This window comes from Sceloporus undulatus, chromosome 3 (genome assembly GCF_019175285.1).
Source record: "Sceloporus undulatus isolate JIND9_A2432 ecotype Alabama chromosome 3, SceUnd_v1.1, whole genome shotgun sequence".
In the NCBI taxonomy this organism is placed as follows: Eukaryota; Metazoa; Chordata; class Lepidosauria; order Squamata; family Phrynosomatidae; genus Sceloporus; species Sceloporus undulatus.
The window spans coordinates 146906321-146922241 of NC_056524.1; the positions used below are offsets into that span (position 1 = coordinate 146906321).

At 39.0% G+C, this 15921-nt stretch overlaps 1 protein-coding gene across 1 annotated transcript in view; it reads left to right on the forward strand.

Moving 5' to 3' along the window:
* Positions 1 to 289: 289 nt before the first annotated feature.
* WNT8B (Wnt family member 8B) overlaps positions 290 to 15921 on the forward strand; it is a 23104-nt gene continuing 7472 nt past the window's right edge. Inside the window, exons 1-3 of the mRNA XM_042456066.1 lie at positions 290 to 524; positions 8835 to 8868; positions 13466 to 13604. Of these exons, the coding sequence (XP_042312000.1) occupies positions 457 to 524; positions 8835 to 8868; positions 13466 to 13604 (241 nt within the window). The 5' untranslated portion in view covers positions 290 to 456. The remainder of the gene's footprint in view (positions 525 to 8834; positions 8869 to 13465; positions 13605 to 15921) is intronic.

Consider the following 15921-nt stretch of genomic DNA (forward strand, 5'->3'; position numbering starts at 1 on the left):
GTTACAAGGAGGCTGATGGTGGAGATTGCATCCAGTGACTATTGGAGGGATTTGCTTTGTCTCTTTCTCTCTTTTATCCCCCCCTCCAATTCCTTTCCTTGGTGCATTTGTCTTTGAGGGACCTGGGGTGTTCTTTTGATCAGTTCAGTTTCTCTCTGGCACTTGAGTCCTGATTGGCTGAAGGACTTAGAGGGAGGAAAATCTTTAATTAAGAAGATAATCTCTTCTTACAAATTTCGGTGGCTCCATTTCACCAATCCCTGTTGCTTGCACTTCAGGACTGATTGTCCTCCAGCAAAGTTCGGATACAGAGTCTTTCAACTTCTCTAGACACTTTAGGAACAGAGGACAGAGCCACATTTTGGTCTTCTTCTAGTTTGTTTCTTCCCCTCCCTCTGCATTCCAATATTTCTCCTTTTGCCATCTTTCTTTTTTCTTTTCTTTTTGAGGGGGCTAATGTTTCAGATGGGTTCTTATCCAAGAACCTTGCTTCTTGTGTCCTTCTTCCACTTCAGCCATCCTTGGTGAGTACTCAGAGTTCCTTAATTTGCACTGCAGATAGGCAGATAGGACAAAATTGTGCCAAAACAAGCAATTTTGATCCTTCTTATCAGCAGTTGTCTTCCTCTTCCTCTTTCCCTTGGATTGTTGTGATGTATGCTATTTTACTGAAATCTGAGCTCACTCAAAGGCAGATCCCATATACGCATGTCTTCAAAAGTCCAGATGACTGTGTGGATAAATCTGCAGGAGTCCCAGAGAAGCTACTTGTAAAGGTTCTGGGACATCACTTCCAATTTGAGAGATGAGCTAATTGGGGAGTTGGGGTTTTTTTCTACCTGAACATTCTTGATCTATGCAGATTCACCTTTAATCTCCCCTGGTCTTGATCATAACCATGCAAGCAATTCAGTTTCATCCTCCCAGATGGATATAGTAACTTTGCTAGCACTGAATTCATGTGAACCTGTTAAAATCAGAGCTTCTCAGCTTGACATTTCATTAGCACAGGAGCAGAAAAGGAAATAAATATGAAAACTAAGAGAAACACTTTTGAGAGTTGCTTGCATCTTTTCATATAATAATTCTGAGTTGCTAGTATCTTTCCGTTGGTTTTCTACAGTAGTCAATAAAACTATGATTCTTGAATAAATTATCAGTCAACTCAATTGGTTGTTCTGAAGTGTTTTCTCTGATTTAGTTGCATAGCCTGATAACATTTAAAAAGGCTGGGTTTTTCTGCTGTGTTGCCCAGAAAGGGATCATGCAGCTTTAATGTATAATTTAGAATTAATGTTTCCATTTCATTTTGCTTATGGTTTTATGGAAAAGATGCCAGAGAAACAAAAACATTTATTAATGAGATAATAGTTATCTTTTTTTAGGTCTGTTTGATGGTGTACATTTTGTTTGTGTAGAATTTGGTATAAATTTTCAGGTTATATTGAGTTTATCAATAACAGAATGAATTCTGACAACACCCTTCATTTAATTTTATTTGCTACCCTCCCATCTTGTACAACTAAGTTCTCTGAGAGGGTTTTCTGCTTGATAGATTCTGTGCTTGTAAGCTCTCAGCAATCTAGACTTTTGCAACTTCTTGCAAGTATGGACTAAACTGCACCATAGTTCAATGAATGATGCATTTGCTTCAGGCAGCTGAGATTCCAGTACATGGTAAGTGTAAAATAAGTGTAAAAGGTAAAATAACCAACCACTAAAGGAAGAGTAGTGGAAGCCTGGCATCAATTTTGTTGTTCTTAACACTGTAAGACAAATCATTAGAGGAAGAGTAATCAGCTAAACAAAGAAAGAAAGCTAAAATAGATAAACTGCTTAGTCTTAAAAGGCAATTAAAGCCCCCTCATTTATTTTTATATCCAAATAAGGTTATCCTTTTAAAAATTCCAGACTTGCTTTGGCAGAGATGATATGTTCTGTGCCCAGTCCTTATCTAAGACAATATCCCAAGGAAAGTTTATATGGGAACTATAAGGAAATGGTATGTAAATTTTGAATTTATGCCTTTCCTTCCCAAGTGATCTGCTCTTTGGATGTTACTGCCGAAGCACACAGTTGTGGATACTAGCTGAAATATCTGAAATCATTCACATCTAACTCAAAGTTATTTTCATGGGACGTACGGTAGCAGTTATTTGGTTTTGTGTATGTGTGTGTGCCATGCAGTTTCTAACTCATTGCCCTACTTTACATGGAGAGGTTTCAGGACAGCAAATGGCAAAATAAGCTGTTTTGACTTCTTCCTCATCAATCCAAAACAGTACTAAAAGGTTTTGTTCAAGACTACTTAGAGGTTGAAAGATACTCTGGTTTTTAAACATTATAAGACCCCATTTCTTCCTTCTAATAGCAAACTGGTGATTCTGTGCCTCTGAGTTTGGCAGTGAAATGGGATGAGTCAAAAATAAGGTGAAGGATACCACTTATTCAGATATAAGTATGTAGTAAATGTACTTGTTTTTTTAAGTAAAGAAACTTCTCGAGAATATTTAAGTGTCAATTGAAAAAAAAGGGAAAGGGTTGGGGGAATCAAGCTGCTAACATCTAATGTTACTCTGGAAGGGGATTAGGATTAGTGGATGTGCACCATGAAATTGGTACATGCTTTTAAGAACCCTGGCTACTCTGAAACTGTAACAAGGGGATGCTTTTGATTGAAAGAGAAGGGCTTTTTCCTAACTGAATAAATCATCCTAAGGATGCTTTAAAATGAAGAGTAAGCAGAATCCTAACATCTGGAAATATTTGAGAAAGAGTAAAGTTAATGAACATGAGATGCACATTCCCGATTACAATTTCTTCTTCTTCCTCCTCCTCTCTCTCCCTCTCTCTAACATGGATCACTGATGTGGGATTTATCCAGAAGTACTGTAAAGAGAAAAATATCATGTCCTTGCATCCTCTCCATGTCTGAGATTCAATGAACAGCAATTTTTAACAGCTAGCAATCAAATTCACTGAACTGCTGAAGTTCAGAAAGGCATTTCAATTCTAGAGACTAGCAGTTCTGGAGTTTTATATTTTGATGTTGATTTTAACTCTTGGACACTGAAATAAAATACCCAGAATTTTCATTTATTTGTTTATTTCATTTATATGCTACCTTTCTCCCCGGAGGGACCCAAGGCGACTCACAGATAAAACATTTAAAATCTCAATAAAATTCAAAACAATTAAAACATCCACACCCAGTATAAAATCACATAAAATATACAAAAGTTAGAAACAAACTAAAAACCCAGAAGTAATATAACATTTTAGTTAAATTTTATTTTAAATTATTGTATGCTGGCTTGGGTCCCTTGGTGGAAGAAAGGCAGGGTATAAATCAAATAAACAAATTAATAAAGATGTGAGACATTTACATGGGATTAAATACTATTTTTTTGTTTATTTTTATGTATAATCTATGCAAATAAGAGCCACAAATTTACTAATAGGCACTGTAATTTAAGACTATCAGCTACAACAAAACAATGTCAGCTCTTTCTCCTGCCATTCAACAAGCAGAACTATTCAGTATGTAGAAGGATGCAGCATTTTCTAGCCTGTTGCAGCAATAATTTATTTTTATTTTGGCTAATTTCACCTTCATTGTAAGATCTCAACCTGGTGCCCTTTACCATATCACCTTAGGGTGCCATGACAGAGTCTTATCCTATGGAAACCTAACAAATGTGAAGTGTGGACATCCTCTAGCTCCTTCCATCCCAACTGGCTGTGTGAAGCCAAGGCCTTGTCAGTCTATCCTTCCCTCTTTTCCTGAGTCTACCTGCAAAAGATGCTTCAGACTAGCTGGGTAGGTGAAGGGCTTCAGGGGGCAATCTAAAAGTTTCAGTCTATATCAATACCAAATTTTAAAAACACATTAAAGAAAGAACTAGCCCTAGAATTGACAAAGTATCAATCCAATAAACTGCAGAAATGGACCGTCTATGAATAAGTAAATTTATGATAAAAGCAGTTCTTATAACCCATCAGAAAAGATAAGGAGCTTTCATTATCTATTATGCTATGAAGAGGGACCTCTCAGTTATTCATTACTTCTTAACCTGCTTGGAGGTCCCTCAGTCAACATGTGTGCACATATCTACACACATACACACACATTACAGGGGCACACAAAAGCCATCATGGCTTAAAATGAACTTTTCAGTACTGCTGGATACTAATAAACACATTGGTATTGATTTCAACTTCAGTCATCTGTGGTTCTCATTCCTTGTGGGGAAAGCCAGAAATGAAAAATATCTGGTAGCTTTGGATTCAGGTGCCCATCCTGAAGGTTTCCTTTCATCAGCTGTGGCCATGTGTGGTGCTCCATGCATCTGTGAAGAATCTACAGCTTTCTATGTCTTCAGTGAAGGTCTATCAAGTAATCAATAAGCAAATTTTAGTCTGCTATTAAAGTTTAAGCTGATTAAAAGAATAATCAAATTAGAGGATATTAGGATGGTCTCCTCATGTTATTTGGGTGCCGTGAGAACAAACTACATCTGCATAGCTTTAGTGTTATGCTATCTTTTGTGAGATTGTAAGGAAATAAACAGATTGTATGGGTGGCCTGTTCGCTCATGTTTATATGTGTTCCCCAAAGCACTTCATATCAAGAGCACTGGTCAAGAGAGAGAGTGCTAAGTGGCCACTTATTCTTTTAGGATCTGACAAAGGTTAATTTTAGGGACACAATATCAGACTATTCCTTGTCCTGTATTAAGTGACAAGCACAGGCATGCAATCCAGTTAGATTTACAGTTAAATTATCAATCTGTAAAATGCTCTGAGAGTCTTTGTGGCTGAAGTGTGGGGTATAAATACTCTAAATAAAATAAAATAAAAATGTTATATTTTACTATCACCACAAAAATTCAGCAAATAGATTACTATTTTTCTCAGACATTTAAATGTCTTAAAATTAAATGTTTAAAATAAATAAATAAATGCTTTTATTTTTGTTTTTATCATTTAAATTTCATTGTTGTCTTTTAACTTCATAATATTTTAACATTTTGATACAGACTTGGATGATTATTTGATTACCGATCATTTCATATTTTAATATTTGTAAAGCATGACATGGGCATTTATCCAGGGGAGTATCTGTGTATATCAAGATATTTCTTTCACTTATGGTGTAGCGATCTCTTCTATATCCTCCTTTTTTACCCACACAAGAACCAAATAATCTGTCCCTGATAATGAAGGAATAGCAGAAACTATTAGCTGTATCAGGTATTGTGAAGCTCATGGTAAAACTGCAAACTGAAGTTACCATCATTAAAAAGAACTATCAGATTTGATCAGTAACCCAGCCAAGCTGAAATAAAGTTCAAAAGACTAATGACAATTTTTCTCCCTTTGTTATCATTGAACATCATCACACCAATGTAACTGTTGACTTGCTACATCTGCACAGAACATTTGTATCTAAACTGATTTAACTGGTTTATTAAAAACTAAATTAATGGAAAAGAAAGATGATTAATTGCACTCATACACAAAAAGTTAACACACACTTTCCAATCTGACAAGTCGACTTCATATCCCTGTTTTAAGCCCAGGCAGATCTTTGATCTCAGCCTTGAGAATGGACAGGGTGGTCTGCCTCTTTAACTTTGAGTCTGGTTGGTCTCTGGTTGGCTCTTCTGTTTGTTCAGTTGCAAACTGTGAATTGACAAAAATTAGAATCATTTAAAAAAGAGATTGAATGTGTGGGGACCTTTGCCACACAGAGATGCTGATTTATAGCAGTAATTGATCAAGTGTCTTTGTCTGTGTTAAACTTGAATTTGTGAGTGCCTTTATTTCTCCTCGCCAGCTGCAGTTCTATTCTGTGAGATTAATCTGTTTAAAAGGTATTGCTTCAAAGGTCTTACAAAAAAAGAAGGGAGGCATTTCAGGTGAAAATATTTACTATCCTATTACTTTCTAAATAAGGATGAAACCTGGATTCCTTGACTTTTACCTTACTGGAAAGAGTCCTGAATTCAGCTTATGTTGAAAATGGACTCCTAACTGAAAAAGTATATGGCATATTTAGACTATCCTATGTCAGCTTAGTAACATAAGATACAAATGATTCTTTCATAAATAATGAAACCTGGTTAATAATCGCAATTTTCTATTTTACCCAAACTGGGAAACTAAGTATATCAGTTTAGGAACACACAAGGATATTAAACTATGGTTTACAGTTCCTTCAATATCTTAGTTGTTTCAAAGCTAGTGACTGGTTTCCCAGACTGGGCAAAATAGGCATCTGTTAAAGATTTCCTGATTTCTTCATGCTGTGAAAGGAGGAACAAAAGAGACGGTACATGGGCAAAATATTTTTTTCTTTCTTGGTTTATTAAGCTGAAGGATCATCCAAATAGGACAATGTGTGAGAGTGACCATGATGAATAAAGAAGCCTGAGAGAATGAATTGCAGGAAAAATAATTTGGGTTAAGCAAGTTCTTCTTTGGTTTTACTGATGGTTCTTTCAACTGTTGGCACATGTAACTTGTGCTTTGCTTTCGGATAAACAGGCAAAGGTTTGTAGATTTTTCAGCACTGCAATTTGTCACATAGTCATTTACTCAAGATTAACATTAACTGGCCATCGCAGTTTTAATCACATATATTGAACCTAACTACATTCTGTCCTTATCAATAGCTGCCCCATCAGGTTAAATAGAACTGTGAAGAGCTCCAGTTATGTTATAATCAGGAACACTCACTTTCTCCCTAAATTAAAATATTTTTATCTATTTAAATAAAAATCTAAATGGTCATTTGTTCAAAATCTTAAATCTCCAAAAGTTCTTCACAGATTGCTTTGAAATTTTGACACAACGTTCCATTCAAATGCACACATGTTTTTATATACATATACCTACTATTATATAGATGTCAAATCTGTGACAGGTAAAAATGTTTTTTAAAAAAACAGCACCATTTGTTGAATGTAACAACAACGTACGCTATACTAAATATTCGATTGGCATTTGCACTCACCATCAACAAAGCTCAGGGCCAATTTTTAGAATTGTGCGGTTTAGATCTGGACACAGATTGCTTCTCACATGGACAGGCAACAGGATGTTGCCTGTTCTAGAGTCAGCAAACCAGGCAATCTCTATATCTACACAGACAATTGAACAACAAAAAATATTGTATACCCACAAGCAATGTGAAATTAAATATTTCAGAAACGTGAGCTTTCTCTTTTCTTTGTTTTTCATTTAACCAGACAGAGCCACAGCAATGCATGGCCAGGTACAGCTAGTAGTGAATAATATTCCATAGTGAATAAGGGCAGAATTTTCTGCCTTCCTATCTGATTATACAAGGAACACTAATTAATTTTTATTGGGGTATAATGTCAGTGAGACCCAGGGTGTGAACATTGGACACTTGAGTCAAGGTTTGATTCCCTGCTCAGTCATGGAAACACCCTGTGTGGCCTTGAAAAAGTCACTCTCTCTCAGCCTCAGAGGAAGGCAAAGGCAACCTCCCACTGAACAAATCTTGTCAAGAAACCCCATAAGTTGTTTTCAGCTTATGGTGACACCTTGGGGTCCAAATAAGTTGGAAACAACTTGAAGGCACATAACAAAAGTAATGTCAATATTTTTCAGGCTTTTGTGTATATTTTAAGACATGTACTTAGCTGAAAATGGTTTTTGTAACAACATTTCAAGGTGGGGGAAGTAAGGAATTTTTAATTATTTTTTGTTAGGTATATTAAACTGTAAGTTTCAGTCTTTTCAGAGGGTTTTTAAAAAATTCTTAGCAAATATTATTATTACTTTTCTAGTTTTGACCTCCTATAAAATTAAAAGAAGGAATTATGACTATATCCATATCTATAGACTGGGATGAAAACTGTGTGGCCCTCCAGATTTTGCTAAACTGCAGCTCCCAGTATTCATTACCATCAGCTATGCAGTCAAGGTGTTAGGAGTTGAAATTCTGCAGGCCCACCCAGTTTTTACTGCTGATAAAACTATAGATCACAGTTCCAAGGCTAAGAAAAAAATAGAAAAATGGACCCCTGGTTAAATGCCTGTACTGCAGCCATTCACTCAAAACCACACGGTTGCGAGTTCAACACCAGCAAAAGGGCCCAAGCTCAACTCAGGCTTGCATCCTTCCGAGGAGGGAGCTAAAATGAGTACCCAGACTGTTGGGGGCAAATAAGTTTACTTGCTAATTAGCTTACTTGCTGTTCACTGCTATGATCTTTGGAATAGTGGTATATAAATAAAAAACAAAAAAAATAAAGAAAAAAGCCATTCATATGAATTTATATCCAAATTCAATCTAATATCTGTTTTCTCGTATCATTGATTCTACAAATGCATTTCTTAAAGTTCACAAAATCCCTCCATCTTGCAAAACTTCATTTACAAACTGACAATCATAAGTCCATTTTGTTTCTAAACATATAATTTAATATACTTCAAAACAACAATTCTTGGAGGGGAAAAAGTAATTTGTCTCCTATAATTTCATATATTATCTCTACACATTTGACCCAGAATTGTTTTGTAACTTTTTAGTGCCATCAAATGTAGGAAAAGGTGGATTTTGCAAATCCAACCTGGCTTTTAAAAAAATCAAATGCATATCAGGCAGCAAAATAGGGAAGACAGAGTTTAGTCCATATATCCTCAGCTGTAGCCAGTGGGCAACAATTGGCAGGTGCAATTGGAGGCCACTTGGCAGAACTGGTGGTGGTGGGTGGACTGGAGCGGGTGAAACAGAGGAATTCCAGGCATTTCCTCAGCTTCTCCTCATTGATGATGATGAACCCTTTTCTCCTTTCCAGGTCAGTGAATAATTTCCTGATGACTGGTCCCAAGGTAAGTGCAGTCTCTTTGATCTGTGATTCTAATTCCAATAAGCCCTGATCCCTTGGACGTAGTTTCTTTCCAGTCTCTCAGATCTGCTATGGGTCAGACAGGAGCTTCCTGCATTCAATTTGTTTCTTATAGGCTAAACCCAAAGTGCAAAGGACCAGAAAGGCTAAAGAACAGAAGCAAAGTTTGGGCATGTCTTTTCCCATTTTATCCTCACACCATCACTGGGAGTGTATGTACACTGCATACATATAGCAGTTTGATTCCAGTTTATCTGCCATGGGCAACATCCTTTGGAACTCTAGGATTTGCAGTTTGGTGAGGTATAGAGAACTCTGTGCTAGAGACCGCTAGTACAATAGTCCTGGGAGTTGACTATTGTACTAGTCTCTGCTTTCTGGCAGAGAATGCTAAGTCTTTCATCAAACTATATAGCCCAGGAGTGAGCCATGACAATTAAATTGGTTTCAAATTGGTATAAATATGCTGTATAGAAACACTTTGGCTGACAGATGGCCATGAAGTGATCATCAGGTTGAGAAAGGATCAGAAACCAGGTCTCTATGGTCCAGCTTCTTGTTAATTAATACCCCATGCCAGCTTGTATTTACCTTTGAGAAAAGCACAACTTAGAAATTAATTTTTTTGGGACTACCTCTCCTAGAATCATTGGCTAGCATGGCTATGATTCTTTCCTATGTTCCAGAGAAAAGAAGATTAAATGCAGACATGATAGCTGCCTCCAGTTATTTGAACAAAGGATGCATCTGGCATGTTTTCTGTTGCTTCAATAAAAAAAATTAGTACAAGTGAGTCACTATTACAAGGAAGCAAATTTCAAATGGTGAGAGGTGTTTAGCAGTGGAACAGATTGCCATGTGAGGTTATGGATTTTGCTCAGGGTATTTAACCAGTAGTTTAGATTTAAGCAGCAAGGTTACTAAGGGAGTTTTAACTAGATGACAGCCAAGGATAGATAGAATAACTGAGTTTGAAGAGACCACAAAGTCCAATCCCATCAAGTCCAATCCCATGCCATGTAGGAAGACAAAATCAAAGCACTCCCAACAAATGGCCATCCAGACTGTTTAAAAAACCTCCAAAGAAGGACACTTCACCTTCTGACCAAGTGACCGAGGCAGCATATTCCACTGTCACATAGTTCTTACTGTCAGGAAGTTCTTCCTAATGTTGAGGTGGAATTTTGTTTCAAGTAGTTTGAATCCATTACTGTGGGTCCTAGTCTCTGGAGCAGCAGAAAACAAGCTTACTCCCTTCAAATATTTAAATATGGCTATTATGTCATCTCTTAATATCTCATCTCCCGCTAAACACACCCAGCTCCCTAAGCGGCTCCTCACAAGACATTGGGCCTCAACAGTCAGGCCAAAATAAAGCTGCTTTGGGTCACTTTGGAGGTATGCTGTTTAAATGACGCATGCATCTTAAGAGGCCAGAAGCTGTGCCAAAGCCATGCTCTAGTCCTTAGGACTGGAGCATGGCTTTGGCATGGTTTCCGGACTCTTAGGATACATGCAGCATTTAAACAGCATACCTCCAAAGTGACCCAAAGCAGCTTTATTTTGGCCTGTCTGTTCGGGCCCAGGGTTTCCAGAAATTTCACCATTTTGGTGGCCGTCCTCTGGACACAATCCAGTTTGTCAATATTCCTCTTGAATTGTGGTACTCAGAACTGGACACAATGCTCCATATGAGTTCTGACCAAAGAAGAACAGTGTAGTGATTTGAGCATTGGACACCAAGGTTTGAATCCCTGCCTGGCCATGAAAATCCACTTGGGCAAGTCACACTCTCTCAGCCTCAGAGGATGGCAATGGGAAACCCCCTTTGAAGAAATTTGCCAAGAAAACCCTGTGATACGGTTGCCTTAGGATTGCCATAAGTTTGAAATGACTTGAAGGCAAACAACACACACCCACATTACTTCCCTGAATCTAGATACTACACTCTTTGTGAAGCAGCCTAGGATTGTATTGGCTTTTTTTAGCTGCTGCATCACCCTGTTGACTCATGTTCAGAATGTGGTCTACAACTCCCACATTTAAAATTAGGGAAAAGGAAAAATGTACAACTAGGGAAAAATTGATTTTTACTCTGTGCAGAAGGAAAGCCAAACTGCCATCTTGCAGTGATTTTAGCAGTTGATGGAGAAGTGGGAAGGAGGGAACTCTAAATATGTATGGAAGAGATAGCAACGATCTGTACGTGTTTCTGTATATCATCGATCAAGTGTGGCCTTGAGCAATTTGAGCAAGTTCCCACATCCCTCAACAGAGATTACAGTAAACCATGATCTCATAGCTGGAAAGAGGGACTTGAGTGATTACTCTTCAGACTAATAGGGAAAGTATGTGTACTTGTGAAACTGATCATTTTGCTTTCAGCTTATTATAACCCTTGAATCATGATCATAGGGATACAACATCTTTTTGGATCTGAGGGTTCACATGCAGCTCATCCCAGCACAAACCTCCACAGATATTCCTCTGCAGACATAATTTCATTAAAAAAAACCTATTTTGGAATTAATCCATTAACTAAAAACAAGGGAAAGGTCACAAGGGGGAAGCTGGAGGGAGACCCCACAGGGATGGCTGGACCGTTTAAAACACTAGAGAAAAGTCTATTTGACAAGATGCTGTGTGGCAGGAAGGTGAGGAGGTGGCCTGAGAGGCTGGGATAAACCATGATCCAAGTGTGAGGTTAGCAAGCTACACAAATGCAATCTGAGTGGCTCTGGGGTTCTCATGAGCATGAGGTCTGGGCTGTCTGCATTCTCTGTGTGCATTGCGCCAAAGGCCAGGTCAGGGAAAAGCAGGATTACAAGCTAGCAGTCTCCCCAGAGGTGAATTCTGACAGGTCCAGCATATCTAGTTATTATTTTGGGATTACAGGATTCAACCTTGAGCTCATGTTTAGTTTTGAGATGGAAATCTATTTCATCATTGCATGCAAGGATAAACAATTCCCATAGTTTTCTCCCTGCTGCAGGAAAAAACAAATATTCCCATGCTCTTTTGGATGGTGTTTAGAAAATTATTCTGCAGGAGTTTTGTGTTTGTTTTGGTAGAAAATGATAGGTCTTGAGCAAAATAACACTATTTCCAGAAACACAATTTTTGTGGAGAAATTATGTGGCTCGTTCAACACACACACACACACACACACACACACACACACAAAACTACACTCCTCACATGCAAACCTGTGTTTCTACAAATAGTTATTTTGTGTGAAAACACCATTTGGTGGTGGTGGTGGACCTCACTATATTTCTGTGCAGAAAAATTTCCTGAAATACTTTGGGATGTTCATATGCCAGGCAAAAACTGCACAAAAATCTCACTTTTGTGTTATCTTTCCTGACTGGGTTCCCTAGGTTTCAGGAGACCCATATTTTGTCCAGAAAAGAGATTATAGCCAGCTTCCAGTTCAAAATATCTTGAATTCTGTGCTTATGTTTGCTCGTCTTGTCTCTTGACCTGGGGGCACTATGGTAAATGATGGTCTGTGAGGAGCTGCACTATGATCTAATGGGTTGAGCTCAGTTTCTGGGGCAGTTCACACACTTGGAAAAAGAGTTGGTGGGAAGCAAGTCATTTTGATTGTGACGAAGAACATTTTATCAGATCACCTGTGGGGATATTCGTTCTTGTTTTATCAGAAGAATTCAAACCTGACCCTTTTACTGTTCTCCCAGTTTCTAGAAATCAAAATGTGGCCTTAGAAAAAAGAGTAACTGAATATATAGCTCAAAGGAGCATACGCTCTTAAGTATCTCTGGCCAAAGGTACACTAAAAGGCTTACCTAGAACCTATGGAGTGATCATCATAGCAGCCTGTACTGTATGGTAGCTTCAGCTGGTCTAGAGTACAATTCCATCCTGAAACCTCTGGGTGATACATGGACTATCAAAGTGCCCAAACTGGAGAAAACAAAACAAAATGGGAAGTGTCTTGAAGACTAGTTCTGATTTTGAAAAACTGGGTTTTTCCAATCCAAAAGATTCAGAGAGGGTTCTGGTTGGCCTGATGTATAGGGTCCATGACGGCCTTGTTACACTTGATGAAACCCAGTCCCCTCACAAACCAAAAGGCTTGGAATCCTCCTTGCTACATCCCAGATTACCTCCATCAGTTCAAGAGAGATCATCATTAGGCAGAGGGGGCTGGGAGGGGGGGACAGTACACTCATGGAGTTCCCCTACTGTCCCTAGCACCTAACACTAGCTATACACATACCAGTCGGGGTCTGGCCAGAGAAGCCCTGTATAGGGATATAGTCCACTCCACAGTTGCTGTCCCCGCCACCAAACTTCCAGCCTTTCAGTCTCAGTGGTGCTCCTCCAAGAATCCAGGGAAAACTGGGAAAATGGGAAAGATCCATCTTCCGCAAGTCAAACCATCCCAGTTCACCATGGTGCTGCCATATCTTTTTATATCTGGTTACAAACAAGCAGGCATAAAACAAACCTCTAAAGGCAAGGTGCTGGGAGAAAGACCCCAAGCCTGTTAGTTTCTAGACTTTCTGTATTTTCTTGGAAGTTCTTCCTTTGATCTTTCTATTTTCCCCTTACAGGCATATCTTATCTACTCCAGCAGTGTTGCAGCTGGGGCACAGAGTGGGATTGAGGAATGCAAATTCCAGTTTGCTTGGGATCGTTGGAACTGTCCAGAGAGAGCTTTGCAACTGTCTAGCCATGGAGGCCTGCGCAGTGGTAAGTAAAGAATTCATGCTGCAATTGGATGTTTTTATCCACCAATTCTTTAATATCTCTGGAGATTGCATGTCTCTTTTCAAATGCAGCACTGTTCTCCCATGAATTAGTTTCTATGGTCCCACAGCTATTACAAACATAATCAGGTACCCTGACAGGATGGAGAGAGAGAGAGAGAGAGAGAGAGGGAGAAAGAGAGGGAGGGAGAGGGACAGACGCATGCACACAGCAGGCATGCATGTGCAGTTGGAAAGATAATGTGAGTGGATGGCTGCAAACAAACATTTAGCACTAACTGACATATACCTAGTGAATATAGCTAGCCAATCCACCTTTGGCCAATGTTTTATTTGCAACAGGACTCCAAATGTGCCCTTTAGCTTTTAGGGTGGCCCATCAAGAGAGCATCAAAGGGCCCATTCAGACTACCTTTTGAACCGAATTATAACCCAAATTAAAAGTCGGAAGGTCCCATTGGCACCGGTTTAAGCACATCAGAAGTAGGGTCTTTCACACTTGATCCAGGGCAAATCCCCTTTAGAGCAGTTTTTCCAAAAGTGGATTTTTCCCCGTATCTTTTTGAAAAATCCATTTCTTCCCTGCTTCTGGCAAATGTGAACTTGGCCCCTGTCATGACTGGGTCAAGTTCAGGGGAGAGATTTAGGTCAGAGGGAGGACAGAGGACAGAACATGCCTCCCTGCTCACAGGCAGCTTTCTCTCTCTCTCTCTCTCTCCTTTTTGGTAATTTTATTTTTGACAGATTATGCGAATGCTTGTTCTACAGGTTGATACATATTGATAGAATGTGTCTGCTTGTGCTATATTTCCCTTTTGTTTGCTTGCTGCCAGCATGGCACGTCACTTTGCAAGTGGTATTTCTTTTAAATTATTCTTTTTGTGTGTGTGACAGAATATGCGAATGCTTGTGTTTCCTTTCAAATTTGGCAAATTGATATGATGTGTGAATGCTTTTGCTACATATGTATATGTGTATGTAAGGCATTCTGGGGTGGCAATTGGAGGGAAAGCAAAGAAAGAGGATGCAGATATGGCATTCTGAGGTGAGGTATTATTATTATTATTATTATTATTATTATTATTATTATTGTGACAGATTATGTGCATGCTTTGGGCTGGAAGGGAAGGGGTTGGCATGGGGGGAGGCAAGGGCTTCAGAAGTGGCATTGGGCTTGAAGGGAAGGGAAGGGAAGGGAAGAGGTTCCAAAGAGGAGGAAATGCTGGGCTGGAAGAGAAGGGGAAGCTAGAGGCTGACATTCAGAGGGAAGGCTGTGGAAACCCATGACTTTGGGGGAGTCACACTCTCTCAGCCTCAGGGGAAAGGCAATGGTAAATCTCCTCAGAACCAATCTTGCCAAGAAAACCCCAAGATGGGGTCATTTTAGGGTTGCCATAATTTGTAATGACCCAAATACACACAACACACATGCATACCTGGAGGTTTTTAAATTTGACAAGCTGACAGAATATGCACACACTGCCACCAGTTATTTTAAAAAAGGAGGGGGGAAAGCACCCATTCGGTTGGCCAATGATTGTAGGATATGTCACCTTTGACGAAAGCGGAAGTGAATTTGATTGACAACAAAGGAGGCTCCATTTGAAAGCGGTACTGCAAATGTGAACTTCAGAGGGGCAAATTGCATTGATCGAGGTAAAGGGTAGTACGAACTTCTTTTCGAGCAGATTCAGTATGGGGGCAACCGGATCTGCCCAGTTCTATCCAGAGCAAATGAGCAAATGGGAATGGGGCCAATGACATACACACATTCTTTTTTTTTATTGCTTCCCCCCCCCCAATGGATTGATTTCCCTTGATCTCTAGTCAAGCTGAGGCCACTGGTAGCTACACTTGTTTTTGTTGTTGGTACTGTTGTTGTTTTTAAAATATTAATTGGGAAATACTCATAGCCACCTTGAATCCCATTTTGGAAGAAAGGCAAGATATAAATCCTTTAAACAATCAAATAAACAAAATTAGGAAGAGCTTTGTCAGACATGTAGTTTGGTCCTCTAGATAATTTATGAATAGCAAGCCAATCTTTCCTCTCTCAGAACAAAACCCAGCCACCCAGATTGGGACCAGGAGGCCAGTTCCTTCCATGGCTGCCTCCTGAGGCTGCCAGCTGATCAAACTAGTTCATTGATGAACAGTGGGTGGTAGCTCCCCTGTTGCAGAGAGCTGTTAACATGCTGCTCCCAGAAAATATCAAATAAGTAGTGGTATCATTTCATTTTATTCCTCTAACTTTCCTTTCTGCCAGATTTCAATTGCAGTAAAACCTGACTTCCTAGGAA